This window comes from Eleutherodactylus coqui, chromosome 1 (genome assembly GCF_035609145.1).
Source record: "Eleutherodactylus coqui strain aEleCoq1 chromosome 1, aEleCoq1.hap1, whole genome shotgun sequence".
NCBI classification, from domain to species: Eukaryota; Metazoa; Chordata; class Amphibia; order Anura; family Eleutherodactylidae; genus Eleutherodactylus; species Eleutherodactylus coqui.
This window is the reverse complement of record NC_089837.1, coordinates 534448546-534475404: the sequence shown is the minus strand read 5'-3', so window position 1 is coordinate 534475404 and position 26859 is coordinate 534448546. Positions and strand designations below refer to the sequence as shown.

The 26859-nt window shown below is 50.4% G+C and overlaps 1 protein-coding gene across 1 annotated transcript in view; it reads left to right on the top strand.

The window, feature by feature from the left end:
* Window positions 1–345: 345 nt before the first annotated feature.
* LOC136591789 (polyunsaturated fatty acid lipoxygenase ALOX15B-like) overlaps window positions 346–26859 on the top strand; it is a 116146-nt gene continuing 89632 nt past the window's right edge. Inside the window, exons 1-3 of the mRNA XM_066588551.1 lie at window positions 346–463; window positions 11794–11962; window positions 12363–12567. Of these exons, the coding sequence (XP_066444648.1) occupies window positions 11825–11962; window positions 12363–12567 (343 nt within the window). The 5' untranslated portion in view covers window positions 346–463; window positions 11794–11824. The remainder of the gene's footprint in view (window positions 464–11793; window positions 11963–12362; window positions 12568–26859) is intronic.

Below are 26859 nucleotides of genomic sequence, written 5' to 3'. Positions count from 1 at the left end.
TGCCCGGCTGATGAGTGTGCCTGCAGTGCCCGGCTGATGAGTGTGCTCGCACTGCCCAGCTGATGAGTGCGCCTGCAGCGCCTGGCAGACGAATGTGCCCGCAGCGCCCGGCTGATGAGGATGATTTGGGGCTCCATGATCAACACACATGTCATTTCTCCTGTTTTGCCTGATCTGTATTTCTAGAGTACCAGCTGCGGTGTAAAGGGTTAATTCTTCGTCTTCTAGCATGTCCAATCCTGGCAGTCAGCTTCCAAGCTATATACCTGCTATCAGCAGGGAGCGGCCGCATACCTGCCTTATCTCAGCACCTGCGCCCAGCGGGTTCCACTAGAGAGACACGGAGAAGGCGCACGGCTCACCGGGCCGCTCATACTGATCAGACGGCTGCTGGACTCGAGCACCTACCTACTGGGCCAGAAGCAGAGCCTCCACCGCAGCTAAGTGGCCACTACTTACCCCCGTATGTCCTATAGATACGACTATTGCATCTGCGCACTGCGCTGATTAGGCTGTATTACGGGCAAGTACCGTCACCGCAAGCTGCACTATCACTACATCCACCAACATGTCCTGGAGCAAAGTGAGCACAGGAGCTTACAGTCTATGGGGAAATAGGGAGGGCACAAGAGCTTACAGTCTATAGGGAGGGCACAGTAGCTTACAGTCTATGGGGAAATAGGGAGGGCACAAGAGCTTACAGTCTATGGGGAAATAGGGAGGGCGCAAAAGCTTACAGTCTACGAGGAGGGCACAAGAGCTTACAGTCTATGGGGAAATTGGGAGGGCGCAAGAGCTTACAGTCTACGAGGAGGGCACAAGAGCTTACAGTCTATGGGGAGGGCACAAGAGCTTACAGTCTATGGGGAGGGCACAAGAGCTTACAGTCTATGGGGAGGGCACAAGAGCTTACAGTCTATGGGGAAATAGGGAGGGCGCAAGAGCTAACAGTCTATGGGGAGGGCACAGGAGCTTACAGTCTATGGGGAGGGCACAAAAGCTTACAGTCTATGGGGAGGGCACAAGAGCTTACAGTCTATGGGGAGGGCACAAGAGCTTACAGTTTATAGGGAGGGCACAGGAGCTTACAGTCTACGAGGAGGGCACAAGAGCTTACAGTCTATGGGGTGGACACAAGAGCTTACAGTCTATGAGAAGGGCACAGGAGCTTACAGTCTATGAGGAAAGAGGGAGGACACAAGAGCTTACAGTCTATGAGGAAATAGGCCACAAGACCTTCCAGTCTATGGGGAGGGCACAAGAGCGTACAGTCTATGGGGAAATAGGAAGGGTACAAGAGCTTACAGTCTATGGGGAGGGCACAAGAGCGTACAGTCTATGGGGAAATAGGAAGGGTACACGAGCTTACAGTCTATGGGGAGGGCACAAGAGCTTACAGTCTATGGGGAAATAGGAAGGGCACAAGAGCTTACAGTCTTTAGGGAGGGCACAAGAGCTTACAGTCTATGGGGAGGAAATAGGGTGGACACAAGAGCTTACAGTCTATGGGGAGGAAATAGGGGGACACAAGAGCTTACAGTCTATGGGGAGGAAATAGGGGGGACACAAGAGCTTACAGTCTGGGAGTAGGGAATAGTGGGCACAAAAGCTTTCAGTCTATAAGGAGGAAATAGGGGGCACAAGAGCTTACATTCTAAGAGGAGTACATAGGGACACACACAAGAGCTTACAGTCTATGAGAAGGAACTAGGGAACACAAGATCTTACAGTCTATGAGGAAATATGGGACACAACAGTTTACAGTCGATGAGGAGGAAATTGAGGGGCACAATAGCTTACAGTCTATGAGGAAATAGGGGGGACACAAAAGCTTATAGTCTACAAGGAGGAACTGGGGGGCACACAAGCTTATAGTCCGTGAGGAAACTCCTGTGTCCCCCTATTTCATCCTAGACTGTAAGGTCTTTTGTCCCCCTATTTCCTCCTCATAGATGGTAAGCTCTTGTTTCCTGAAAGGATGCATGCGGGGAGGATTCATCAGCGTGGTAGCTGACTAGCATTGTTCCCACCGGAGGTTAGAAATCAATGTATGCAGAAGGGTCCTTGTTCAACTTATCTTCTCTGTCTAGATTCAGCTCTGTTTGCTTTTCCTCTGGCCTTATAACACTATACTTCCCTTCACAGCGAGGACTGGCACAAAAAAATCAGCATTGAATGTATTCGTCTTGTTCCTTTTTCTCACTAACAGGGATGTCTCTGGTCTTCTCACTGAGCTGTGAGGTTGCTGTTTATCTCACTCTACATCCTAAATAGAGATGAGCGAACGTACTCGTCCGAGCTTGATGCTCGGGCGAATATTAGGGTCTTCGGGATGCTCGTTACTCGTAACGAGCACCACGCGATGTTCGGGCTACTTTCACTTTCATCTCTGAGACGTTAGCGCGCTTTTCTGGCCAATTGAAAGACAGGGAAGGCATTACAACTTCCCCCTGTGACGTTCAAGCCCTATACCACCCCCCTGCAGTGAGTGGCTGGGGAGATCAGGTGTCACCCGAGTATAAAAATCGGCCCCGCCCGCGGCTCGCCTCAGATGCTTTGTGAGTTAGCTGAGGGAAAGTGCTATTGTGTTGGAGCTGCTGTAGGGAGAGTGTTAGGAGTTAGTGTAGGCTTCAAGAACCCCAACGGTCCTTCTTAGGGCCACATCTAACCGTGTGCAGTAGTGTGGAGGCTGCTGTTAGCAGTGTTGCACCTTTTTTTTTTTTTTTCTATATCAGCCGTGCAGAGCATTGCGTCCTGCAGTAATACTACAGGGACAGAATTGTGGAGGCAGGGACAGAAGACATATTATTGATTCTGGGTCCGTGTGTGCTGGGTGCAGTAGTTCTACAAATAAATACGCAGGCAGCTAAGTGTTACAGCAGCCGTGCGCCAAATTATTTCCTGGCGTTCCGTAAACGAAGTCAGCCTCCAAACACAGGCCAATTAGCGGCACATTAAATTACAGCGTTCTATTTCTGCACTACTGGTAATACAGCATGCTGAGGGGTAGGGGTAGGCCTAGAGGACGTGGATGCGGGCGAGGACGCGGAGGCCCAAGTCAGGGTGTGGGCACAGGCCGAGCCACTGCGGTGGCCAGGGGTAGAGGCAGGGCCAGACCAAATAATCCACCAACTGTTTCCCAAACCTCCCCCTCGCAAAATGCCACCCAGCAGAGGTCAAGGTGCTCTACGGTCTGGCAGTTTTTCACAGAAACGCCTGACGACCGACGAACAGTGGTGTGCAACCTTTGTCGCGCCAAGATCAGCTGGGGAGGCACCATCACCAGCATGCGCAGGCATATGATGGCCAAGCACCCCACAAGGTGGGACGATGCCGTTCACCGCCTCCGGTTTGCACCACTGCCTCTCCCCCTGTGCCCCAACCTGCCACTGAGATCCAACCCCCCTCCGAGGACACAGGCACTACCATCTCCTGGCCTGCACCCACACCCTCACCTCCGCTGTCCTCGGCCCCATCCAGCAATGTCTCTCAGTGCAGCGTCCAGACGTCGCTAGCGCCACTATTTGACCGCGAGCGCAAGTACACCACCACGCACCCGCACGCTCAAGCGTTAACCGTGCACATAGCCAAATTAATCAGCTTGGAGATGCTGCCTTATAGGCTTGTGGAAACGGAGGCTTTCAAAAGCATGATGGCGGCGGCGGCCCCGCGGTACTCGGTTCCCAGTCGCCACTACTTTTCCCGATGTGCCGTCCAAGGCCTGCACGACCACGTCTCCCGCAACATTGTACGCGCCCTCACCAACGCGGTTACTGCCAAGGTCCACTTAACAACGGACACGTGGACAAGCACAGGCGGGCAGGGCCACTATATCTCCCTGACGGCACATTGGGTGAATTTAGTGGAGGCTGGGACAGAGTCAGAGCCTGGGACCGCTCACGTCCTACCCACGCCCCGAATTGCGTGCCCCAGCTTGGTGGTGGTATCTGCGGGGGTGTATGCTTCCTCCAGTCAACCACCCTCCTCCTCCTCCTCCTACGCAACCTCTGTCTCGCAATCAAGATGTGTCAGCAGCAGCACGTCGGCAGCAGTCGGTGTCGCGCGGCGTGGCAGCACAGCGGTGGGCAAGTGTCAGCAGGCCATGCTGAAACTACTCAGCTTAGGAGAGAAGAGCCACACGGCCCACGAACTGCTGCAGGGTCTGACAGAGCAGACCGACCGCTGGCTTGCGCCGCTGAGCCTCCAACCGGGCATGGTCGTGTGTGACAACGGCCGTAACCTGGTGGCGGCACTGCAGCTCGGCAGCCTAACACACGTGCCATGCCTGGCCCATGTCTTTAATTTGGTGGTTCAGCGCTTTCTGAAAAGCTACCCCCACTTGTCATACCTGCTCGGAAAGGTGCGCCAGCTCTGCGCACATTTCCGCAAATCCCACACGCACGCTGCCACCCTGCGGGCCCTGCAACATCGGTTTCATCTGCCAGTGCACTGACTGCTGTGCGACGTGCCCACACAGTGGAACTCTACGCTCCACATGTTGGCCAGGCTATATGAGCAGCGTAGAGCTATTGTGGAATACCAACTCTAACATGGACGTCGCAGTGGGAGTCAGCCTCCTCAATTATTTACAGAAGAGTGGGCCTGGTTGGCAGACATCTGCCAGGTCCTTGGAAACTTTGAGGAGTCTACCCAGGTGGTGAGCGGCGATGCTGCAATCATTAGCGTCACCATTCCACTGCTATGCCTCTTGAGAAGTTCCCTGCAAAGCATAAAGGCAGACGCTTTGGAATCAGAAACGGAGGCGGGGGAAGACAGTATGCCGCTGGATAGTCAGAGCAACCTCATGTCTATATCTCAGCGCGTTGAGGAGGAGGGGGAGGAGCATGAGGAGGAGGGGGAAGAGACAGCTTGGCCCACTGCTGAGGGGACAGATGCTGCTTGCCTGTCATCCTTTCAGCGTGTATGGCCAGAGGAGGAGGAGGAGGAGGAAGGGGAGGAGCATGAGGAGGAGAGGGAAGAGACAGCTTGGCCCACTGCTGAGGGTACAGATGCAGCTTGCCTGTCATCCTTTCAGCGTGTATGGCCAGAGGAAGAGGAGGAGGATCCTGAAAGTGATCTTCCGAGTGAGGACAGCCATGTGTTGCGTACAGGTACCCTGGCACACATGGCTGACTTCATGTTAGGATGCCTTTCTCGTGACCCTTGCGTTACACGCATTCTGGCCACTACGGATTACTGGGTTTACACACTGCTTGACCCACGCTATAAGGAGAGCCTTTCCACTCTCATTCCCGAAGAGGAAAGGGGTTCGAGAATGATGCTATACCACAGGGCGCTGGTGGACAAACTGATGATAAACTTCCGATCCGACAGCACTAGTGGCCGAAGTCGCATTTCCGCGGCCCAGGTAGCAGGGGAGGCGCAGAGATCAGGCAGCATGTACAGCGCAGGTAGGGGAACATTCTCTTAGGCCTTTGACAGCTTTATGGCTCCCCAGCAAGACTGTGTCACCGGTCCCCAGTCAAGGCTGAGTTGGCGGGAGCACTGTAAAAGGATGGTGAGGGAGTACGTAGCCGATCGAACGACCGTCCTCCGTGACGCCTCTGCCCCTTACAACTACTGGGTGTTGAAGCTGGACCCGTGGCCTGAACTCGTGCTGTATGCCCTGGAGGTGCTTGCTTGTCCTGCGGCTAGCGTCTTGTCAGAAAGTGTGTTTAGTGCGGCTGGGGGAATCCTCACAGATAAGCGTACCCGCCTGTCAACCGACAGTGCCGACAGGCTAACACTCATCAAGATGAACAAAGCCTGGATTTCCCCAGACTTCTGTTCTCCACCAGCGGACAGCAGCGATACCTAAGCAATACGTAGGCTGCACCCGCGGATGGAAGCATCGTTCTCTATCACCATCCAAAACGGGGACATTTCTGCTTCATCAATCTGTGTCTAATATTCCTCCTCCTCCTCCTGCTCCTCCTCCTGAAACCTGACGTAATCACGCCGAATGGGCAATTTTTCTTAGGCCCACAAGGCTCAGTCATAGAATTTTTCTAAACAATTTTTATACGTTTCAATGCTCATTAAAGCGTTGAAACTTTCACCTGAACCAATTTTTATTTTTACTGGGCTGCCTCCAGGCCTAGTTACCACTTAAGCCACATTAACCAAAGCGATTAATGGGTTTCACCTGCCCTCTTGGTTGGGCATGGGCAATTTTTCTCAGGTACATTAGTACTGTTGGTACACCAATTTTTGTGGGCCCTCGCCTACAGTGTAATCAAATGAATTTTTTGCCCACCTGCATTACAGCTGACGTTACATCAGCTGTGCTGGGCAATACAATGGGATATTTTTATGTACCGCCGGTGGGTTCCAGGGAGCCACCCATGCCGTGGGTCCACAGGGAGTAGTAACTGCATGTGTCCACTTCTAAAGAACCCCAGTCTGACTGGGGCATGCAGTGTGGACCGAAGCCCACCTGCATTAAACACGACATTAGCTGTGATGGGCAATGCAATGGGATATATTTATGTACCGCCGGTGGGTTCCAGGGAGCCACCCATGCTGTAGGTGCACACAGAATTCCCATTGCGGAGTAGTACCTGCCTGTGACTATTTATAAAAAACCCCGGTCTGACTGGGGCATGCAGACACCTTGACAGAATGAATACTGTGTGGCACATGGGTTCCCCATTGCTATGCCCACATGTGCAGCTCCAGATGGAGGTGGCACAGGATTGGATTTCTCATTGCTTCTGTACAGCATTGTGGGCTATCGCCCCGCCCCTTTTAAAGAGGGTCGCTGCCTAGCCATGCCAACCCTCTGCAGTGTGTGCCTGCTTTTCCTCTGGCAGACACACTTATAAATAGACATGAGGGTGGTGTGGCATGAGGGCAGCTGAAGGCTGCGCAGGGACATTTTGGTGTGCGCTGTGGACACTGGGTCGTGGGGGGGGGGGGGTTGGGCAGCATGTAACCCAGGAGAAGTGTGGTGCTTAGCTAAGGTATGCATTGCTAATGAGGGTTTTTCAGAAGTCAAAGTTGTTGGGGGGGGGGGGGGGCACTCTTGCCGCTATTGTGGCTTAATAGTGGGACCTGGGAACTTGAGATGCAGCCCAACATGTAGCCCCTCGCCTGCCCTATCCGTTGCTGTGTCGTTCCCATCACTTTCTTGAATTGCCTAGAACATTTGCCTAACATCTACTCCTCCTTCTACATTAAATAAAAAGACAATGCGGCTAAGGACTTATTTACAACGGATGCTGAAACATGTTCATTAACCCCAAGCCTGTTTGCCCCTTAATGACCAGGCCAAATTTTGGAAATCTGCCATGTGTCACTTTAACATGGAATAACTCCGTAAAGGTTTTGCATATCCAAGTGATTCTGACAGGTTTTTTTTGCCACATGTAGTACTTCATTTAGGCCGCCTGCAGACGAGCGGGTTGGATCCGGCGGTGAGGATTCTCGCCGTGGGACCCGACCCCAGCACCTGCAGGGAGGAGCGCGTACTTACCCGCGCCCAGCGGCCCCGACTCTTTCATGTGTGAGCCCCGCACATAAATAGTACATGCCGCGGTTTGTTTGCCGCACGGGATTTCGTGCGTCCGTCTGCATAGAAGTGCGTATTGTAATGCACTCCTATGTAGACTTTCAGTGGCGGAAATCCCGTGTGCAGGCGGCCTTAGGTGGTAAAAATAGTCCAATAGAATTTGTGTATATTTACTAAAGGCGCGAAAATAGGGTAAATAAAAAAAAAAAAAGTACCGTATATACTCCGGTATAAGCCGACCCGAATATAAGCCGGGGCTCCTAACTCTACCACAAAAAACTGGGAAAACTAGGTGTCTCGAGTATAAGCCTAGCTAGACTAGGTAAAAAAACAAACAAAACCGCAATACTCATCTCCCAGCCGGCGTCTGTTTCCCCGGCATGATGCTCTACCTGGAGGTGCTGCAGGCTGCTATGTAATTGTCCCCCGCTGTCATCTCTCTGCTTGGCTTTCAATTCCCCAGCCGTCAGCAAGTAAGCACTGTGATTGGATCGAGCGCCGGCCAATCACTCCTGGCGCTCAATGAACCAATTACAGCCATTCAGTGATGTCATCCACTGAATGGCTGTGAATTATCAAACGCTGTCTATGATTGGCTGGCGCTCAATTCAATCACAGTGCTTACTTGCTGACGCTGGGGAATTGAAAGCCGAGCAGAGAGATGACAGCGGGGAGAATTACATAGCAGCTTGCAGCACTGCCGGGGACACAGGCGCCATCTCATCTCACCCACTTGCTCATTAGGTTCCCAGTAACCCACTAACAGTAGAACTTGACCATTGCTTGTATATAGAGTCAAATCATTAATATCAGGAGTTCCCAAATCATTACAGGCCTGACATTTTAAGAATGTAGACATTTGTGATCCTGTGTCCACCAGCGCCTCCTGGGGTACGCCATCAATACGGACAGTTATATAGGGATGAGACATAGTGTGAGGCTCCTGTTTAGAGGCTTTTGGGGTCGGACCTTCTTTCGGTACTCCTGAGGGGCGGTCCACAGCCTCAGGGGCAGCCCGTTTAACTGTTAACATAGAGCTTTAGTGTGACCTGGCTTATTACAATGGAGACAGATAGGCCCCTCACCCTGAAAGATCCTAGCGAGAGGGGGCGTACGGGATCTGGATGGCACGAGCGAGGTACTGGTGCAAGAGGCGGCTGCTTAGGTGCTCTGAAGAGAGTCCCTGTTATCTGCGACTGCCACAGCGGCCTCTTCAATGGCATTATTGCGGTTTTAGTTAATTTTATTTGCAAATCGTGACGCCAGCGCTGCATCAGCACAAGGATGTCACATGTGATGCAATTAAGAAATCACGAAACAAGCAGCGATCATACATCAGTGCACACATACAAGTAGGGATCATACATTAGTGCACACATACAAGTAGGGATCATACATCAGTGCACACATACAAGTATGGATCATACATCAGTGCGCACATACAAGTAGGGATCATACATCAGTTCACACATACAAGTAGTGATCAAACATCAGTGCACACATACAAGTAGGGATCATATATCAGTGCACACATACAAGTAGGGATGATACATTAGTGCACACATGCAAATAGGGATCATAAATCAGTTCACTTATACAAGTAGGGATCATATATCAGTGCACATGTACAAGGAGGGATCGTATATCAGTGCACACATACAAGCAGGGATCATATATCAGTGCACACGTACAAGTAGGGATCATATATCAGTGTACACGTACAAGTAGGGATCATACATCAGTTCACTTATACAAGTAGGGATTATATATCAATGCACACATACAAGTAACGATCATATATCAGTGCAAACGTACAAGTGGGGATCATAATCAGTTCACACATACAAGTAGGGATCATATATCATTGCACACATACAAGTAGCGATCATATATCAGTGCACACATACAAGTAGGGATCATACATCAGTGCACACATACAAGTAGGGATCATACATCAGTGCGCACATTCAAGTAGGGATCAAACATCAGTGCAAACATACAAGTAGGGATCATACATCAGTGCACATATACAAGAAGGGATCATACATCAGTGCACACATACAAGTAGGGATCATACATCAGTTCACACATACAAGTAGGGATCAAACATCAGTGCACACATACAAGTAGGGATCATATATCAGTGCACACATACAAGTACGGATCATATATCAGTGCACACATACAAGTAGGGATCATATATCAGTGCACACATACAAGTACGGATCATATATCAGTGCACCCATAGAAGTAGGGATCATACATCAGTGCACACATACAAGTAGGGATTATACATTAGTGCACACATACAAGCCTTCAGTAAAAGTGGTTATTTCACATATTAGGAGGATCATCACCAGGAATAATGTACCTCGGGTTCTTCAGGTTACAGAGAGGAAGCTCCGGGTAACATATTGCGGTGCTGGTAGTTCTCCTTGGGCCAGTTTAATGTCTCTTCATCAGCATGAACTGTGATCAGTATACATCTCCGTTTTGGCCCAGGTTATTGGGGTATTCCGTGGCTCTGGGGTCCGCAGTAATAACTTTGCTCTGTATTTGGGGTCCTCTCCTCATGTTACCATAAATACTCATTAATAGCTCTGTCGTAGGGTAAATGAAGAAGTGGTTAACCCGTGCTGGTTATACATTAACTGAGCACCACCAGTTAAAGGCAAGGCACTTTTGTAGGCTCCATTTGGCCCAATACACTGGTGGCAAGGCTCTGCGAAGTGGTTGCTCAGTAGCTGAGGAGGTGGTCCCGGCAGAGTTCTCACAAGGTTTTATTCATTTCTATCAGCGTCTCAGTCACTAGGTCCACCTGTTTGGGGTTCGGGCTTCAGGAACAGAGGTAGAGATTTGTGCAGCTTTTGTAATCTGCGGAACATCATGTAATGTCTTTTCAGGGGCAACAACAGTCTCTCCCGTGACTCGTGACGGCAGTAGCCCTCTTGGGAGGTGTGTCAGTTCTTAACACCAGGGGCTTAAAATCTGAGAAGGATATGTCTGGGTGCTGATCAGCCAACATGCACAGCTGCGTCTGGGTCAGCTTAGAGTTTATACCCTCAATCAATCTGCCCATGAGCATTTTATCAACTTCTGCTGGAGCAATAGTGTCTATTGGTTGAGCTGTCAAGTATGCAGTTTGCAGGGCCACTGTATAGGCCTGAATACTCTCACCCAGTCTCTGACGCCTTTCATAGAAACGTTGTCTGACCTCTGTGGGCGACTGGATCTCAAACTACTTCTTGAGCTTTTCCAATATCTGCTGAACGCTGGTATTTTCAGAAGCTGGCCAGGTACGAACTGCTTCCACGGCAAGTCCCTGAGGTTGTCCCAGCTGCAACTGCATCTGTTGAACGGGAGAAAGAGAGACAAACTGGAATGCGCCAAGCAGTTTCTCGTGGAAGTCCTTAAGAGTGTTAGGATCCCCACGATAGGTTGGCAGCATTGGAGTCCCAAAGGAAACTGGCATTTCTGTCATGGTAGCAGCTGGCACTGCCGGTGGAAGGCAGTGTGGCGTTGGTCCCTGGTTGCTCACTTGTACTGCGAACCAACATGCTGGCAATTTTGAGTATGCTGTCTCTTTAAGACAATTGACAACTTTGTGCAGCAGCAGTGAAATGAGACTCGGTCTCTTTATAGCTTCACTTAAACTTAATGGGCTCTTTGTCTTTAACACAAGCACTGTTGTAGAAATCACTGATATGGCGGCAGAGTGGAGCCGTACTCTGGATTTTGCCCACTACTGGAGGGTAGCGAGGTCAAGGAGTAGCCGGGATCTGGTTCACAAATGGTGCTGCAGTACAGTGGGTTCAGGCAGAAGAGTAGTCAAATTCTGCAATTTGATTTTAAGCCTAGAGGCTTCTAATGGTGCGACTGGATGAAATGATGTCCATCACCTGTGGAAGCTGCTTGGATGGAGTTTGTATGCATTCTTTGTGTTTCTCTTCCTGCTCCAAAATAGGAAGAACAAGCATGGTGCAGTGCAAGGCCAACATCTGTACGGAGATGTGGTTCTCAATGAGATTTGAACCTAGGATGGCAGTAGTACTAACCACTGAGCCACACTCATTGAAACACACACTGCACCAATTTTCTTCCAACCTTTAATAAAAATCTGATTTTGTGAAAATTGACCCAATTTTATCCCCCTTCTGATCATGATGAGCAACACTAGTGTAATATTATTATATTATGGGTGTGTTTACTGCCATGAATGATATGATGTGCTGTGGGATTGGTTCTATCATGCCCAGTGACTCCAGGCCTCACATATGTTCCAGAACTGATCCAGCGTGGGACATCTTTGAAGACATGGGGCTCTACAAGGTGACAGTGGCCACAGGAAGCCATCTCCTCGCTGGGACCACCAACATCATCTACATCAGCTTTGTGGGAGTGAAGAATGAAAGTGCTAAGCATAAGTTGGGCCACGGCTGGAGACGTGCATCGGTGAGTGTTCCCATAGTCAGGACCAGCTCCCAGTGTATGTAGACCTAGGATGGCAGAGTTGCAGTCTTCCAGTCTGCTGCACCATTGGTAAACCTAAATCCTATTAACCAGCTTACCATGGGTTCTTCAGTCCTCATGGGCTCTGCAATCTAATCAGTTTTATAGGGTCCCGACATTCTAAACCAGTCAGTGGAGGGGAAACCACAACCACTTGTCACTGGGTTCAATGGTGGCACCGGTGTCCTGCAGCTTTGTTGTTCGTGACTTTTGTGGGTTTTCTTTAGATCCACCTTTTTTCTAATTTTCCTAAACAGGGACAATGACTAAGCAATGAAGTGCTCCTGCTGACCGAACAATGTCGGGTAGATTTAGGGGGTTCTTGTTCCTTTTGTTTCTACAGGAGTGTGACTTTAGGTTGAACATTAAGGAAGATATTGGAGAGCTCCTGTCGGTGCGACTCTTCAAGGACAGGTATCTGCTCCAACTCCAGGATGCCTGGTACTGCGAGAATGTCAAGGTCATTGACCCCATTGGGAAGCTACACCAGTTCCCCGTGTACCAGTGGATCTCCGAAGACACCAGTGTGCTGATCCCAGAGGGGAGAGGTGAGTACTCCTGAGCAGGGGTATGACCCAGACATAGGGGTAAACCAAGATAACATGCGGCTCCACCCAGAGAACATATCATGATAGTCTAGTCAGGCTGATGGCTCCCGGAATTCCAGTCACCTGTCATCCCACTATGTTGATCCACAGGAAGAAGAACAAGATGGAGGTCGAGTAGTAGGATAGAGATACTTACTGACTCCAAATACGGCAATCAAAATAAAACCCGGGGTCAGCAGCCCATCTCCAGCATCATGTGTATTATATTCATATAACAAGTCAACCATTGCAACAGGAAGGGAATCCTCTTACAGTAGAGGCTCCATAGTGTGACCGCTCTTACAGTAGAGGGTCCCTAGTGTGACCGCTCTTACAGTAGAGAAATCCATAGTTTGACCGCTCTTACAGGAGAGCTCCATATTGTGACCACTCTTACAGTAGAGGCTCCATAGTGTGACCGCTCTTACAGTAGAGGCTCCATAGTGTGACCGCTCTTACAGAAGGAGCTCCATAGTGTGACCGCTCTTACAGTAGAGAACTCCATAGTTTGACCGCTCTTACAGCAGAGCTCCACAGTGTGACCCCCTCTTACAGTAGACAGCTCCATAGTGTGACCCCCTCTTACAGTAGAGGCTCCCTAGTGCGACTGCTCTTACAGTAGAGGCTCCATAATGTGATCCCTTTTACAATAGAGAGCTCCATAGTGTGACCGCTCTTACAGAAGGAGCTCCATAGTGTGACCGCTCTTACAGTAGAGCTCCATTGTGTGACTGCTCTTACAGTAGAGAACTCCATAGCTTGACCGCTCTTACAGTAGAGGCTCCATAGTGTGACCGCTTTTACATTAGAGGCTCCCTAGTGCGACCGCTCTTACAGTAGAGGCTCCATAATGTGATCCCTTTTACAATAGAGAGCTCCATAGTGTGACCGCTCTTACAGAAGGAGCTCCATAGTGTGACTGCTCTTACAGTAGAGCCCCATTGTGTGACTGCTCTTACAGTAGAGGCTCCATAGTGTGACCGCTCTTACAGTAGAGGCTCCATGGTGTGACCGCTCTTAGAGTAGAGAAATCCATAGTTTGACCGCTCTTACAGGAGAGCTCCATATTGTGACCACTCTTACAGTAGAGGCTCCATAGTGTGACCGCTCTTACAGTAGATAGCTCCCTAGTGTGACCACTCTTGCAGTAGAGGCTCCATACTGTAACCTCTATTACAGTAGAGGCTCCATAGTGTGAGCACTCACAGTAGAGGCTCCATAGTGTGACCGCTCTTACAGTAGAGGCTCCATAGTGTGACCGCTCTTACAGAAGGAGCTCCATAGTGTGACCGCTCTTACAGTAGGGAACTCCATAGTTTGACCGCTCTTACAGCAGAGCTCCACAGTGTGACCCCCTCTTACAGTAGACAGCTCCATAGTGTGACCCCCTCTTACAGTAGAGGCTCCCTAGTGCGACTGCTCTTACAGTAGAGGCTCCATAATGTGATCCCTTTTACAATAGAGAGCTCCATAGTGTGACCGCTCTTACAGAAGGAGCTCCATAGTGTGACCGCTCTTACAGTAGAGCTCCATTGTGTGACTGCTCTTACAGTAGAGAACTCCATAGCTTGACCGCTCTTACAGTAGAGGCTCCATAGTGTGACCGCTTTTACATTAGAGGCTCCCTAGTGCGACCGCTCTTACAGTAGAGGCTCCATAATGTGATCCCTTTTACAATAGAGAGCTCCATAGTGTGACCGCTCTTACAGAAGGAGCTCCATAGTGTGACTGCTCTTACAGTAGAGCCCCATTGTGTGACTGCTCTTACAGTAGAGGCTCCATAGTGTGACCGCTCTTACAGTAGAGGCTCCATGGTGTGACCGCTCTTAGAGTAGAGAAATCCATAGTTTGACCGCTCTTACAGGAGAGCTCCATATTGTGACCACTCTTACAGTAGAGGCTCCATAGTGTGACCGCTCTTACAGTAGATAGCTCCCTAGTGTGACCACTCTTGCAGTAGAGGCTCCATACTGTAACCTATATTACAGTAGAGGCTCCATAGTGTGAGCACTCACAGTAGAGGCTCCATAGTGTGACCGCTCTTACAGTAGAGGCTCCATAGTGTGACCGCTCTTACAGAAGGAGCTCCATAGTGTGACCGCTCTTACAGTAGGGAACTCCATAGTTTGACCGCTCTTACAGCAGAGCTCCACAGTGTGACCCCCTCTTACAGTAGACAGCTCCATAGTGTGACCCCCTCTTACAGTAGAGGCTCCCTAGTGCGACCGCTCTTACAGTAGAGGCTCCATAATGTGATCCCTTTTACAATAGAGAGCTCCATAGTGTGACCGCTCTTACAGAAGGAGCTCCATAGTGTGACCGCTCTTACAGTAGAGGCTCCATAGTGTGACCGCTCTTACAGTAGGGGCTCCATAGTGTGACCGCTCTTACAGTAGAGCTCCATTGTGTGACTGCTCTTACAGTAGAGAACTCCATAGCTTGACCGCTCTTACAGTAGAGGCTCCATAGTGTGACCGCTTTTACAGTAGAGGCTCCATAATGTGATCCCTTTTACAATAGAGAGCTCCATAGTGTGACCGCTCTTACAGAAGGAGCTCCATAGTGTGACTGCTCTTACAGTAGAGCCCCATTGTGTGACTGCTCTTACAGTAGAGGCTCCATAGTGTGACCGCTCTTACAGTAGAGGCTCCATAGTGTGACCGCTCTTACAGTAGGGCTCCATAGTGTGACCGCTCTTACAGTAGAGAGCTCCGTAGTGTGACCGCTCTTACAGTAGAGGCTCCATAGTGTGACTGTCCTTAGAGTAGAGCTCTATAGTGTGACCGCTTTTACATTAGAGCTCCATAATGTGACCACTCTTACAGTAGAGCTTCCATAGTGTGACCGCTCTTACAGTAGAGGCTCCGTAGTGTGACCGCTTTTACAGTAGAGGCTTCACAGTGTGACCGCTCTTACAGTAGAGCTCCATAGTGTGACCGCTCTTACAGTAGAGCTCCATAATGAGACTGCTCTTACAGTAGAGGCTCCATAGTGTGACCGCTCTCTCAGTAGAGCTCCATAATGTGACTGCTCTTACAGAAGAGGCTCCATAGTGTGACCGCTCTCACAGTAGAGAGCTCCATATTGTGACCGCTCTTACAGTAGAGGCTCCATAGTGTGACCGCTCTTACAGTAGAGGCTCCATAGTGTGACTGTCCTTAGAGTAGAAGCTGCTGTGTGACTGCTCTTACAGTAGAGCTCTATAGTGTGACCGCTTTTACATTAGAGCTCCATAGTGTGACTGCTCTTACATTAGAGCTCCATAGTGTCACCACTCTTACAGTCGAGCTTCCATAGTGTGACCGCTCTTACAGTAGAGGCTCCGTAGTGTGACCACTTTTACAGTAGAGCTCCATAGTGTGACCGCTCTTACAGTAGAGCTCCATAATGAGACTGCTCTTACAGTAGAGGCTCCATAGTGTGACCGCTCTTACAGTAGAGCTCCATAATGTGACTGCTCTTACAGTAGAGGCTCCACAGTGTGACCGCTTTTACAGTAGAGCTCCATAGTGTGACCGCTCTTACAGTAGAGCTCCATTGTGTGACTGCTCTTACAGTAGAGAACTCCATAGCTTGACCGCTCTTACAGTAGAGGCTCCATAGTGTGACCGCTTTTACATTAGAGGCTCCCTAGTGCGACCGCTTTTACAGTAGAGGCTCCATAATGTGATCCCTTTTACAATAGAGAGCTCCATAGTGTGACCGCTCTTACAGAAGGAGCTCCATAGTGTGACTGCTCTTACAGTAGAGCCCCATTGTGTGACTGCTCTTACAGTAGAGGCTCCATAGTGTGACCGCTCTTACAGTAGAGGCTCCATAGTGTGACCGCTCTTACAGTAGGGCTCCATAGTGTGACCGCTCTTACAGTAGAGAGCTCCGTAGTGTGACCGCTCTTACAGTAGAGGCTCCATAGTGTGACTGTCCTTAGAGTAGAGCTCTATAGTGTGACCGCTTTTACATTAGAGCTCCATAATGTGACCACTCTTACAGTAGAGCTTCCATAGTGTGACCGCTCTTACAGTAGAGGCTCCGTAGTGTGACCGCTTTTACAGTAGAGGCTTCACAGTGTGACCGCTCTTACAGTAGAGCTCCATAGTGTGACCGCTCTTACAGTAGAGCTCCATAATGAGACTGCTCTTACAGTAGAGGCTCCATAGTGTGACCGCTCTCTCAGTAGAGCTCCATAATGTGACTGCTCTTACAGAAGAGGCTCCTTAGTGTGACCGCTCTCACAGTAGAGAGCTCCATATTGTGACCGCTCTTACAGTAGAGGCTCCATAGTGTGACCGCTCTTACAGTAGAGGCTCCATAGTGTGACTGTCCTTAGAGTAGAAGCTGCTGTGTGACTGCTCTTACAGTAGAGCTCTATAGTGTGACCGCTTTTACATTAGAGCTCCATAGTGTGACTGCTCTTACATTAGAGCTCCATAGTGTCACCACTCTTACAGTCGAGCTTCCATAGTGTGACCGCTCTTACAGTAGAGGCTCCGTAGTGTGACCGCTTTTACAGTAGAGCTCCATAGTGTGACCGCTCTTACAGTAGAGCTCCATAATGAGACTGCTCTTACAGTAGAGGCTCCATAGTGTGACCGCTCTTACAGTAGAGCTCCATAATGTGACTGCTCTTACAGTAGAGGCTCCACAGTGTGACCGCTTTTACAGTAGAGCTCCATAGTGTGACCGCTCTTACAGTAGAGCTCCATAGTGTGACCGCTCTTACAGTAGAGCTCCATAATGAGACTGCTCTTACAGTAGAGGCTCCATTGTGTGACCGCTCTTACAGTAGAGCTCCATAATGTGACTGCTCTTACAGTAGAGGCTCCACAGTGTGACCGCTCTTACAGTAGAGGCTCCATAGTGTGACGGCTCTTACAGTAGGGCTCCATAGTGTGACTGCTCTTACAGTGGAGAATCCATAGTGTGACCGCTCTTACAGTGGAGAATCCATAGTGTGACTGCTCTTACAGTGGAGAATCCATAGTGTGACCGCTCTTACAGTAGAGGCTCTATAGTGTGACCGCTCCTACAGTAGGAGCTCCATAATGTGACTACTCTTACTGTAGAGAATCCATAGTATGACTGCATTTATGGTAGCTGGACCCCCAAGATCAATGAATTTGTCAGGACTAGAGATGAGCGAGCACCAAAATGCTCGGGTGCTCGTTACTCGTGACGAAATTCCCGCGATGCTCGAGGGTTCGTTTCGAATAACGAACCCCATTGAAGTCAATGGGAGACCCGAGCATTTTTGTATATCGCCGATGCTCGCTAAGGTTTCCATTTGTGAAAATCTGGGCAATTCAAGAAAGTGATGGGAACGACACAGCAACGGATAGGGCAGGCGAGGGGCTACATGTTGGGCTGCATCTCAAGTTCCCAGGTCCCACCATTAAGCCACAATAGCGGCAAGAGTGCCCCCCCCCCCCATCAACAATTTTTACTTCTGAAAAACCCTCATTAGCAATGCATACCTTAGCTAAGCACCACACTACCTCCAACAAAGCACAATCACTGCCTGCATGACACTCCGCTGCCACTTCTCCTGGGTTACATGCTGCCCAACCCCCCCCGCACGACCCAGTGTCCACAGCGCACACCAAAGTGTCCCTGCGCAGCCTTCAGCTGCCCTCATGCCACACGCTGGCCTCATAGCCACACCACCCTCATGTTTATTTATGTGTCTGCCAGGAGGAGGAACCGCAGGCACACACTGCAGAGGGTTGGCACAGCTAGGCAGCGACCCTCTTTAAAAGGGGCGGGGCGATAGCTGACAATGCTGTACAGAAGCAATGAGAAATCCAATCCAGTGCCATCTCCATCAGGAGCTGCACATGTGGGCATAGCAATGGGGAACCTATGTGCCACACACATTCTGTCAAGGTGTCTGCATTCCCCAGTCAGACCGCGGTTTTTTATAAATAGTCACAGGCAGGTACAACTCTGCAATGGGAATTCCGTGTGCACCCACAGCATGGGTGGCTCCCTGGAACCCACCGGCTGTACATAAATGTATCCCATTGCAGTGCCCTGGACAGCTGAGCTAACATCACATTAAATACAGGTGGGCTTCAGCCCACACTGCATACCCCAGTCAGACTGGGTTTTTTTATAAGTAGACACAGGCAGGTACAACTCCCTATTGTGAAGTCCGTGTGGATCGACAGCATGGGTGGCTCCCTGGAACCCACCGGCGGTACATAAATATATCCCATTGCAGTGCCCAGCACAGCTGGGGTAACGTCAGGTTTAATGCAGGTGGGCTTCGGCCCACACTGCATGCCCCAGTCAGACTGGGGTTCTTTAGAAGTGGACACATGCAGTTACAACTCCGTGTGAACCGACAGCATGGGTGGGTGCCAGGAAGCCACCGGCGGTACATAAATATATCCTATTGCAGTGCCCAGCACAGCTGAGGTAATGTCAGGTTTAATGCAGGTGGGCTAAAAATTACTAGGATTACACTGTAGGCGAGGGCCCCAAAAAATTGCTGTACCAACAGTACTAATGTACCTCAGAAAAATTGCCCATGCCCAACCAAGAGGGCAGGTGAAACCCATTAATCGCTTTGGTTAATGTGGCTTAATTGGTAACTAGGCCTGGAGGCAGCCCAGTTAAAATAAAAATTGGTTCAGGTGCAAGTTTCAACGCTTTAATGAGCATTGAAACGCATAAAAATTGTTTACAAAAATTATATGACTGAGCCTTGTGGGCCTAAGAAAAATTGCCCGTTCGGCGTGATTACGTGAGGTTTCAGGAGGAGGAGCAGGAGGAGGAGGATGAATATAATACACAGATTGATGAAGCTAAAAGGTCTCCGTTTTTTATGGTTATAGAGAACGTAGCTTCCATCCGCGGGTGCAGCCTACGTATTGCTTAGGTATCGCTGATGTCCGCTGGTGGAGAAGAGAAGTCTGGGGAAATCCAGGCTTTGTTTATCTTGATGAGTGTAAGCCTGTCGGCACTGTCGGTTGACAGGCGTGTACGCTTATCCGTAATGATTCCCCCAGCCGCACTAAACACCCTCTCTGACAAGATGCTAGCCACAGGCCAAGCAAGCACCTCCAGGGCATACAGCGCAAGTTCAGGCCACGTGTCCAGCTTCAACACCCAGTAGTTGTAGGGGGCAGAGGCGTCACGAAGGACGGTCGTGCGATCGGCTACGTACTCCCTCACCATCCTTTTACAGTGCTCCCGCCGACTCAGCCTTGACTGGGGAGCGGTGACACAGTCTTGCTGGGGAGCCATAAAGCTGTCAAAGGCCTTGGAGAGTGTTCCCCTGCCTGTGCTGTACATGCTGCCTGATCTCAGCGCCTCCCCTGCTACCTGGCCCTCGGAACTGCGCCTTTTGCCACTAGCGCTGTCGGATGGGAATTTTACCATCAGTTTGTCCGCCAGGGTCCTGTGGTATAACATCACTCTCGAACCCCTTTCCTCTTCGGGTATGAGAGTGGAAAGGTTCTCCTTATACCGTGGGTCGAGCAGTGTGTACACCCAGTAATCCGTAGTGGCCAGAATGCGTGTAACGCGAGGGTCACGAGAAAGGCATCCTAACATGAAGCCAGCCATGTGTGCCAGGGTACCTGTACGCAACACATGGCTGTCCTCACTAGGAAGATCACTTTCAGGATCCTCCTCCTCAGGCCATACACGCTGAAAGGATGACAGGCAAGCAGCATGGGTACCCTCAGCAGTGGGCCAAGCTGTCTCTTCCCTCTCCTCCTCATGCTCCTCCACCTCCTCCTCCTCAACACGCTGAGATACAGACATGAGGGTGCTCTGACTATCCAGCGACATACTGTCTTCCCCCGCCTCCGTTTCCGAGCACAAAGCGTCTGCCTTTATGCTTTGCAGGGAACTTCTCAAGAGGCATAGCAGAGGAATGGTGACGCTAATGATTTCAGCATCCCCGCTCACCATCTGGGTAGACTCCTCAAAGTTTCCAAGGACCTGGCAGATGTCTGCCAACCAGGCCCACTCTTCTGTTAAGAATTGAGGAGGCTGACTCCCACTGCGCCGCCCATGTTGGAGTTGGTATTCCATTATAGCTCTACGCTGCTCATAGAGCCTGGCCAACATGTGGAGCGTAGAGTTCCACCGTGTGGGCTTGTCACACAGCAGTCGGTGCACTGGCAGATTAAACCGATGTTGCAGGGTGCGCAGGGTGGCAGCGTCCGTGTTGGACGTGCGGAAATGTGCGCTGAGCCAGCGCACCTTTCCGAGCAGGTCTGACAAGCGTGGGTAGCTTTTCAGAAAGCGCTGAACCACCAAATTAAAGACGTGGGCCAAGAATGGCACGTGCGTGAGGCTGCCGAGCTGCAGAGCCGCCACCAGGTTACGACCATGCCCGGTTGGAGGCTCAGCGGCGAAAGCCAGCGGTCAGTCTGTTCTGTCAGACCCTGCAGCAGTTCGTGGGCCGTGTGCCTCTTCTCTCCTAAGCTGAGTAGTTTCAGCACGGCCTGCTGACGCTTGGCCACCGCTGTGCTGCCACGCCGTGCGACACCGACTGCTGGCGACGTGCTGCTGACACATCTTGATTGCGAGACAGAGGTTAGGAGGAGGAGAAGGAGGAGGGTGGTTTAGTGGAGGAAGCATGCACCGCCGCAGATACCGCCACTGAGCTGGGGCACGCAATTCGGGGGGTGGGTAGGACGTGAGCGGTCCCAGGCTCTGACTCTGTCCCAGCCTCAACTAGATTCACCCAATGTGCCGTCAGGGAGATATAGTGGCCCTGCCCGCCTGTGCTTGTCCACGTGTCTGTTGTTAAGTGGAACTTGGCAGTAACCGCGTTGGTGAGGGCGCGTACAATGTTGCGGGGCTGGGACGGCACATCGGGAAAAGTAGTGGCGACTGGGAACGGAGTAGCGCGGGGCCGCCGCCGCCATCATGCTTTTGAAAGCCTCCGTTTCCACAAGCCTATACGGCAGCATCTCCAGGCTGATCAATTTGGCAATGTGCACGTTTAACGCTTGAGCGTGCGGGCGCGTGGCGGTGTACTTGCGCTCGCGCTCAAATAGTGGCTAGCGACGTCTGGACGCTGCGCTGAGAGACATTGCTGGATGGGGCCGAGGACAGCGGAGGCGAGGGTGTGGGTGCAGGCCGGTAGGCACTCATGCCTGTGTCCTCAGAGGGGGGTTGGATCTCAGTGGCAGGTTGAGGCACATGGGGAGAGGCAGTGGTGCAAACCGGAGGCGGTGAACGGCCTTCGTCCCACCTTGTGGGGTGCTTGGCCATCATATGCCTGCACATGCTGGTGGTGGTGGCTCCCCAGCTGATCTTGGCGCGACAAAGGTTGCACACCACTGCACACCACTGTTCGTCGGTCGTCAGGCGTCTCTGTGAAAAACTGCCACACCGTTGAGGACCTTGACCTCTGCAGGGTGGCATGGCGCGAGGGGGCGCTTTGGGAAACAGTTGGTGGATTATTCGGTCTGGCCCTGCCTCTACCCCTGGCCACCGCACTGGCTCGGCCTGTGCCCACACCCTGACTTGGGCCTCCGCGTCCTCACCCGCGTCCACGTCCTCTAGGCCTACCCCTACCTCTCAGCATGGTGTATTACCAGTAGTGCAGAAACAGAACGCTGTAATTAAATGTGCCACTTATTGGCCTGTGGTTGGAGGCTGACTTCGCTTACGGAACGCACAGCAGAGGCAGGAAAGAATTTTGTGCACGCCTGTAGTGAGACGTAGGTGCGTATGACTGAGCTAGTGGAATTCACAGCGCAGAAGCAGTCAAGTGTCCAAACGCCACTAGTAGGCCTTAAGTGTTTTGCTTCTATTTTTTTAAAGGCTGAGCTGATACAGCAGACAGATACTGTAGGCAGCGTATATATGTATACTGTTTCCCTCTGGACGGGATGACGGCGGTGGTGTAACGGGCAACGCAGAGCCAGGAAACTATTTTGCGCATGCCTGCTGTAACACTTAGCTGTGTATTAACTAGGACTACTACCCCCAGCAGACACGCAGTACACTGAGGACGGTCACAGGCAGCCCAAATATAGTTTTTTTTCCCAAATTTGTTTGAAAAAGCCCACTGCCTATATAGACTGGATATCTCTTTCACCTTTCCCACTGTACCTGCCTCACCAGTACTGGCCCTATACTATGTAAAATTACTGCAGACTGAGGACGCAATGCTCTGCACGGCCAATACACAAAAAAAAAAGTGCAACACTGCTAAAAGCAGCCTCAACAGTACTGCACACGGTTAGATGTGGCCCTAAGAAGGACCGTTGGGGTTCTTGAAGCCTAATATTACACCTAACACTCTCCCTATAGCAGCAGCATCAGCAGCACTTTCCCTCCTCTATGTCAGAATGCATCTGTGGCGAGCCGCGGGAGGGGCAGATTTATATACTCGGGTGACACCTGATCTCGCCAGCCACTCACTGCAGGGGGGTGGTATAGGGCTTGAACGTTGCAGGGGGAAGTTGTAATGCCTTCCCTGTCTTTCTATTGGCCAGAAAAGCGCGCAAATGTCTCAGAGATGAAAGTGAAAGTAACTTGAACATCGCGTGGTGCACGCCTCGAGAAACCAGCATCTCGAACACCCTAATACTCGAACGAGTATCAAGCTCGGACGAGTACGTTCGCTCATCTCTATTATCTAACTAATCTTTCCGGCCTTCACCTACACTCTTGGTAACCAAATTTTTTCAGGTGTTCGCCTATACTCTTGGTACACCGATGTTTCAGGGGTTCGCCTACAATCTTGCTACAGAAATGTTACAGAGGTCCGCCTATACTTCTGCTACAGAAATGTTACAAGGGTCTGCCTATACCTTTGCTACAGAAATGTTACTGGGGTCTGCCTATACTCTTGCTACAGACATGTTTCAGGGGTCCGCCTAGACACTTACTACTGAAAGGTTTGAGGGGTCCGCCTATACTCTTGCAACAGAAAAGTTTCAGTGGTCCACTTATACTCTTGCAACAGAAAAGTTTCAGGGGTCCGCCTATACTGTGGGTGCACAAAGGTTTCCCATAGCGGTTTTCAGCTGCCTGACACCTACACAGAATGAATTGTGTGGGGACACATGCTTTTCCATAGCTATGTAACTCATGGCACCTTGGGTCACGCAAGGTGGAGACTGTGACCGAGCCTGACAAGGGCCCGCTCACATACTTACCCCACAGAGTATTGCGGGTCCTACCTTAGTCATGGTTTCTTGGCCTTGTAATGCCACCTCCTCTTGCTTGGGGTCAGGGGATCAGCACTGGGCAACATGTATTTGCTCTCTTGCTACCACAGTTATCTGAGACACTGGTTTGGGCCAAACAAAAGGAACTTTACTGAATTAATGAGACGTTCACAGCTGTACTAGCATCCGAGTCCGCTTAATGCCCACGATTACTGAGGGTGTGAGCCGAGGCCAAAGTTCTTGGCGAGGTGAAACTCTGCCATGTTTGGGCACTGTGATTTCTTTATGTGTAATACCGTCTTTGAGTTTCATGGCTCGCCTATGCTGTGGGTGCAGAAAGACTTCCCATTGTATTATTTTACCTATCTGGCACAAATACATTGATTGACTTTGGTAGGGTGCAGACAGCTTTCCCATTGCGGTGTTTTACCTATCTGGCACAAATACATGGAATGACTAGGGCAGAAGTGTGGGCCGAGGTTCTTGATGGGGTGAAACTCTGCCATGTTTGGGCACTCAGATTTCTTCATGTGTAATACTGTCTTTGAGTTTCATGGGCTCACCTATGCTGTGGGTGCACAAAGATTTTCCAATGCAGTGTTTTAGCTATCTGGCACTAATACACTAAATTACTTGGGTAGGGTGCAGAGTGCCACCTCCTCTTCCTGCTTTGGGGTCTGGGGATCAGCGTTGGTCGACATGTATTTGCTCTTGTGTTACCACAGTTATCTGAGACACTGGTCTAGACCAATCAAAAGAAGCGTAACTGAATAAAGGAGACGTTCACAGCTGTACTAGCATCCAAGTCCACTCTATGCCCATGATTGCTGATGGTGTGGGCAGAGGCCAAAGTCCAGGGTAGGGGGGGGGGGGTTTGCAACTGTGCCCGGTTTGGCCTGTGAAACTTGTGGCTCATCCGGTCTTTGAAACGATGAAAGCAACCATAACTGATTTAATGAGACGTTTACAGCTGTACTAGCATGGGAGTCTGCTTTATGCCCACGATTACTGAAGGTGTGTGCAGAGGCTGAGGTCCTGGAAGGGGTGAAACTCTGCCATGTTGGGGCACTGTAATTGCTTAATGTTTAATACTTTCCTTGGGTTTCATGAACTCACCTATGCTGTGAGTGCACAAACACTTCCCATAGCAGTGTTTTAGCTATCCGACACCTACACAGAATGAATTGTGTGGGGACACATGGGTTTCCCATTGATATGTAACTAACGGCACCTTGGGTCACAGAAGGTGGAGGCTGGGACCGAGCCTGACCCAGGGCCTGCTCACGTGCTTCTCACACAGAGTATTGCGGGTCCTACCTCGGTCATGGTTTCTTGGCCTTGTTATGCCACCTCCTTCTCCTGCTTGGGGTCTCGGGATCTGCGTTGGTCGGCATGTTTTATCTCTCGTGCTACAAATTACCACAGTTTTCTGAGATACAGGATTGGAGCATTCACAGGAAGCGTTAGGGATTTCATGAGACGTTCACAGGGTCACTGTATACCTGTGGTGGTTACTTTTGCGACACCTCCTGCTTCAAAACAGTCTTTGGTGTTAGTAGGCGCTGCTGCATTGTGGAGATGTGTAGAAGTGCTGGCACCTGAGTCCCCTTTATGCCAACATTTGTGGCTCCTGACAATTTTGTGACGGAGGTGGCACGGGATTGGAATGATGATCATACATCAATTTATCATCAATTCTCTTCAGCATTGGGGGCTATCACTCATACATTCAAAGAGGGTCGCTGCCTGGCCCTGCCAACCCTCTGCAGTGTGTGCCTCCGGTTCCTCCTCATCCAATACGCACTTATAAATAGACATGAGGCTGGTGTGGCTATGAAGCGAGCGTGTGGCATGAGGGCAGCTGAACGCTGCGCAGGGAAACTTTTGTGTGCGCTGTGGACGCAGGATTGTGCGGGGGGGTTGGACAGCAATGCCAGCATGTAACCCAGGAGAAGAGGCAGCAGTGTCACCCGCAGGCGGTGATTGTCCTTGGTTGGAGCTAGTGTGGTACTTAGCTAAGATGTGCCAGAGCATGTGCCTTGCTAATGAGGGTTTGTCCCACGTAAATTGTTAGGGGGGTGATCGCCAGGCTCTTGCCCACATTTTGGCTTAATAGTGGGACCTGGGAGCCTCAGATGCAGCCATGCATGCTGCCCTTGCCCTTCCCTATCTGTTTCTGTGGTGTTTCCATGACTTTCTGATGTTTCCTGGTGTTTGACAAGTCATGACCTTTGCGGAGCATCGGTCCCATACAAAAATGCTCGAGTCCCCTATTGACTTCAATGGGGTTCGTTACTCGAAACGAGCTCTCGAGTATTACGAAACGTTCGACTCGAGCAACGAGCACCCGGGCATTTTGGTGCTCGCTCATCTCTAGCACTGTTATATGAAACAGATGAAAGTCTTATAACTGTGACACCTTTGGTCAACCAGAAGCTTTCAGCGCACAAGGGCCCCTTCATCAGGCAGGGTAACAATTGTGAAAACTCTGAACATGTTGTGTGATGATTGAACTTCTGGAGATTCTCCGGTCACTCCTAGTTACTCCCTAGAAGTCTACAGCAGCGCCCGTCCTAGCAGAGGAGTGTGTACCCTCTATGGTGGGGCGGTAAACATGACAAGTTTTGGCATTATGTAGCTTTTACGGCGTTCATCATACTGGATAAAAAAAGATTTAAAAAGTTCTGTGTTTTACGGAAGCAGAAATACCAATTTCATTCTGTTATTGCTAGATTTTTAAGTTCTCTTAGTTTCACCTTTTGTTATTTCCAGCAGGGACTGGAAGTTCCGATCGCTTGTACAATATATAGTACTTTTATAGTTAGACCCTCAGCAGGGTTAAATAGCCGTGAATACATACAGCCCTGCAAAGCCTTTACTAGACCCCGGCTGTCATGAACACCCATTGGTACCTACAATGGCATGGAGGCTGATGGGATGCCAGAGTTGTGCTGACCATTCCTATGTCATCAAAGAAGATGTGATCAGCTGACACATTAGTATTTCCTTATATGTTGGCAGATCGCTGGAATACAAGGGAGCGATGATTGGGAACAAACCTTCAAACTGCGCATTACCAGCCCATGTAAAAAAGCCCCAAGAATATTTTTAG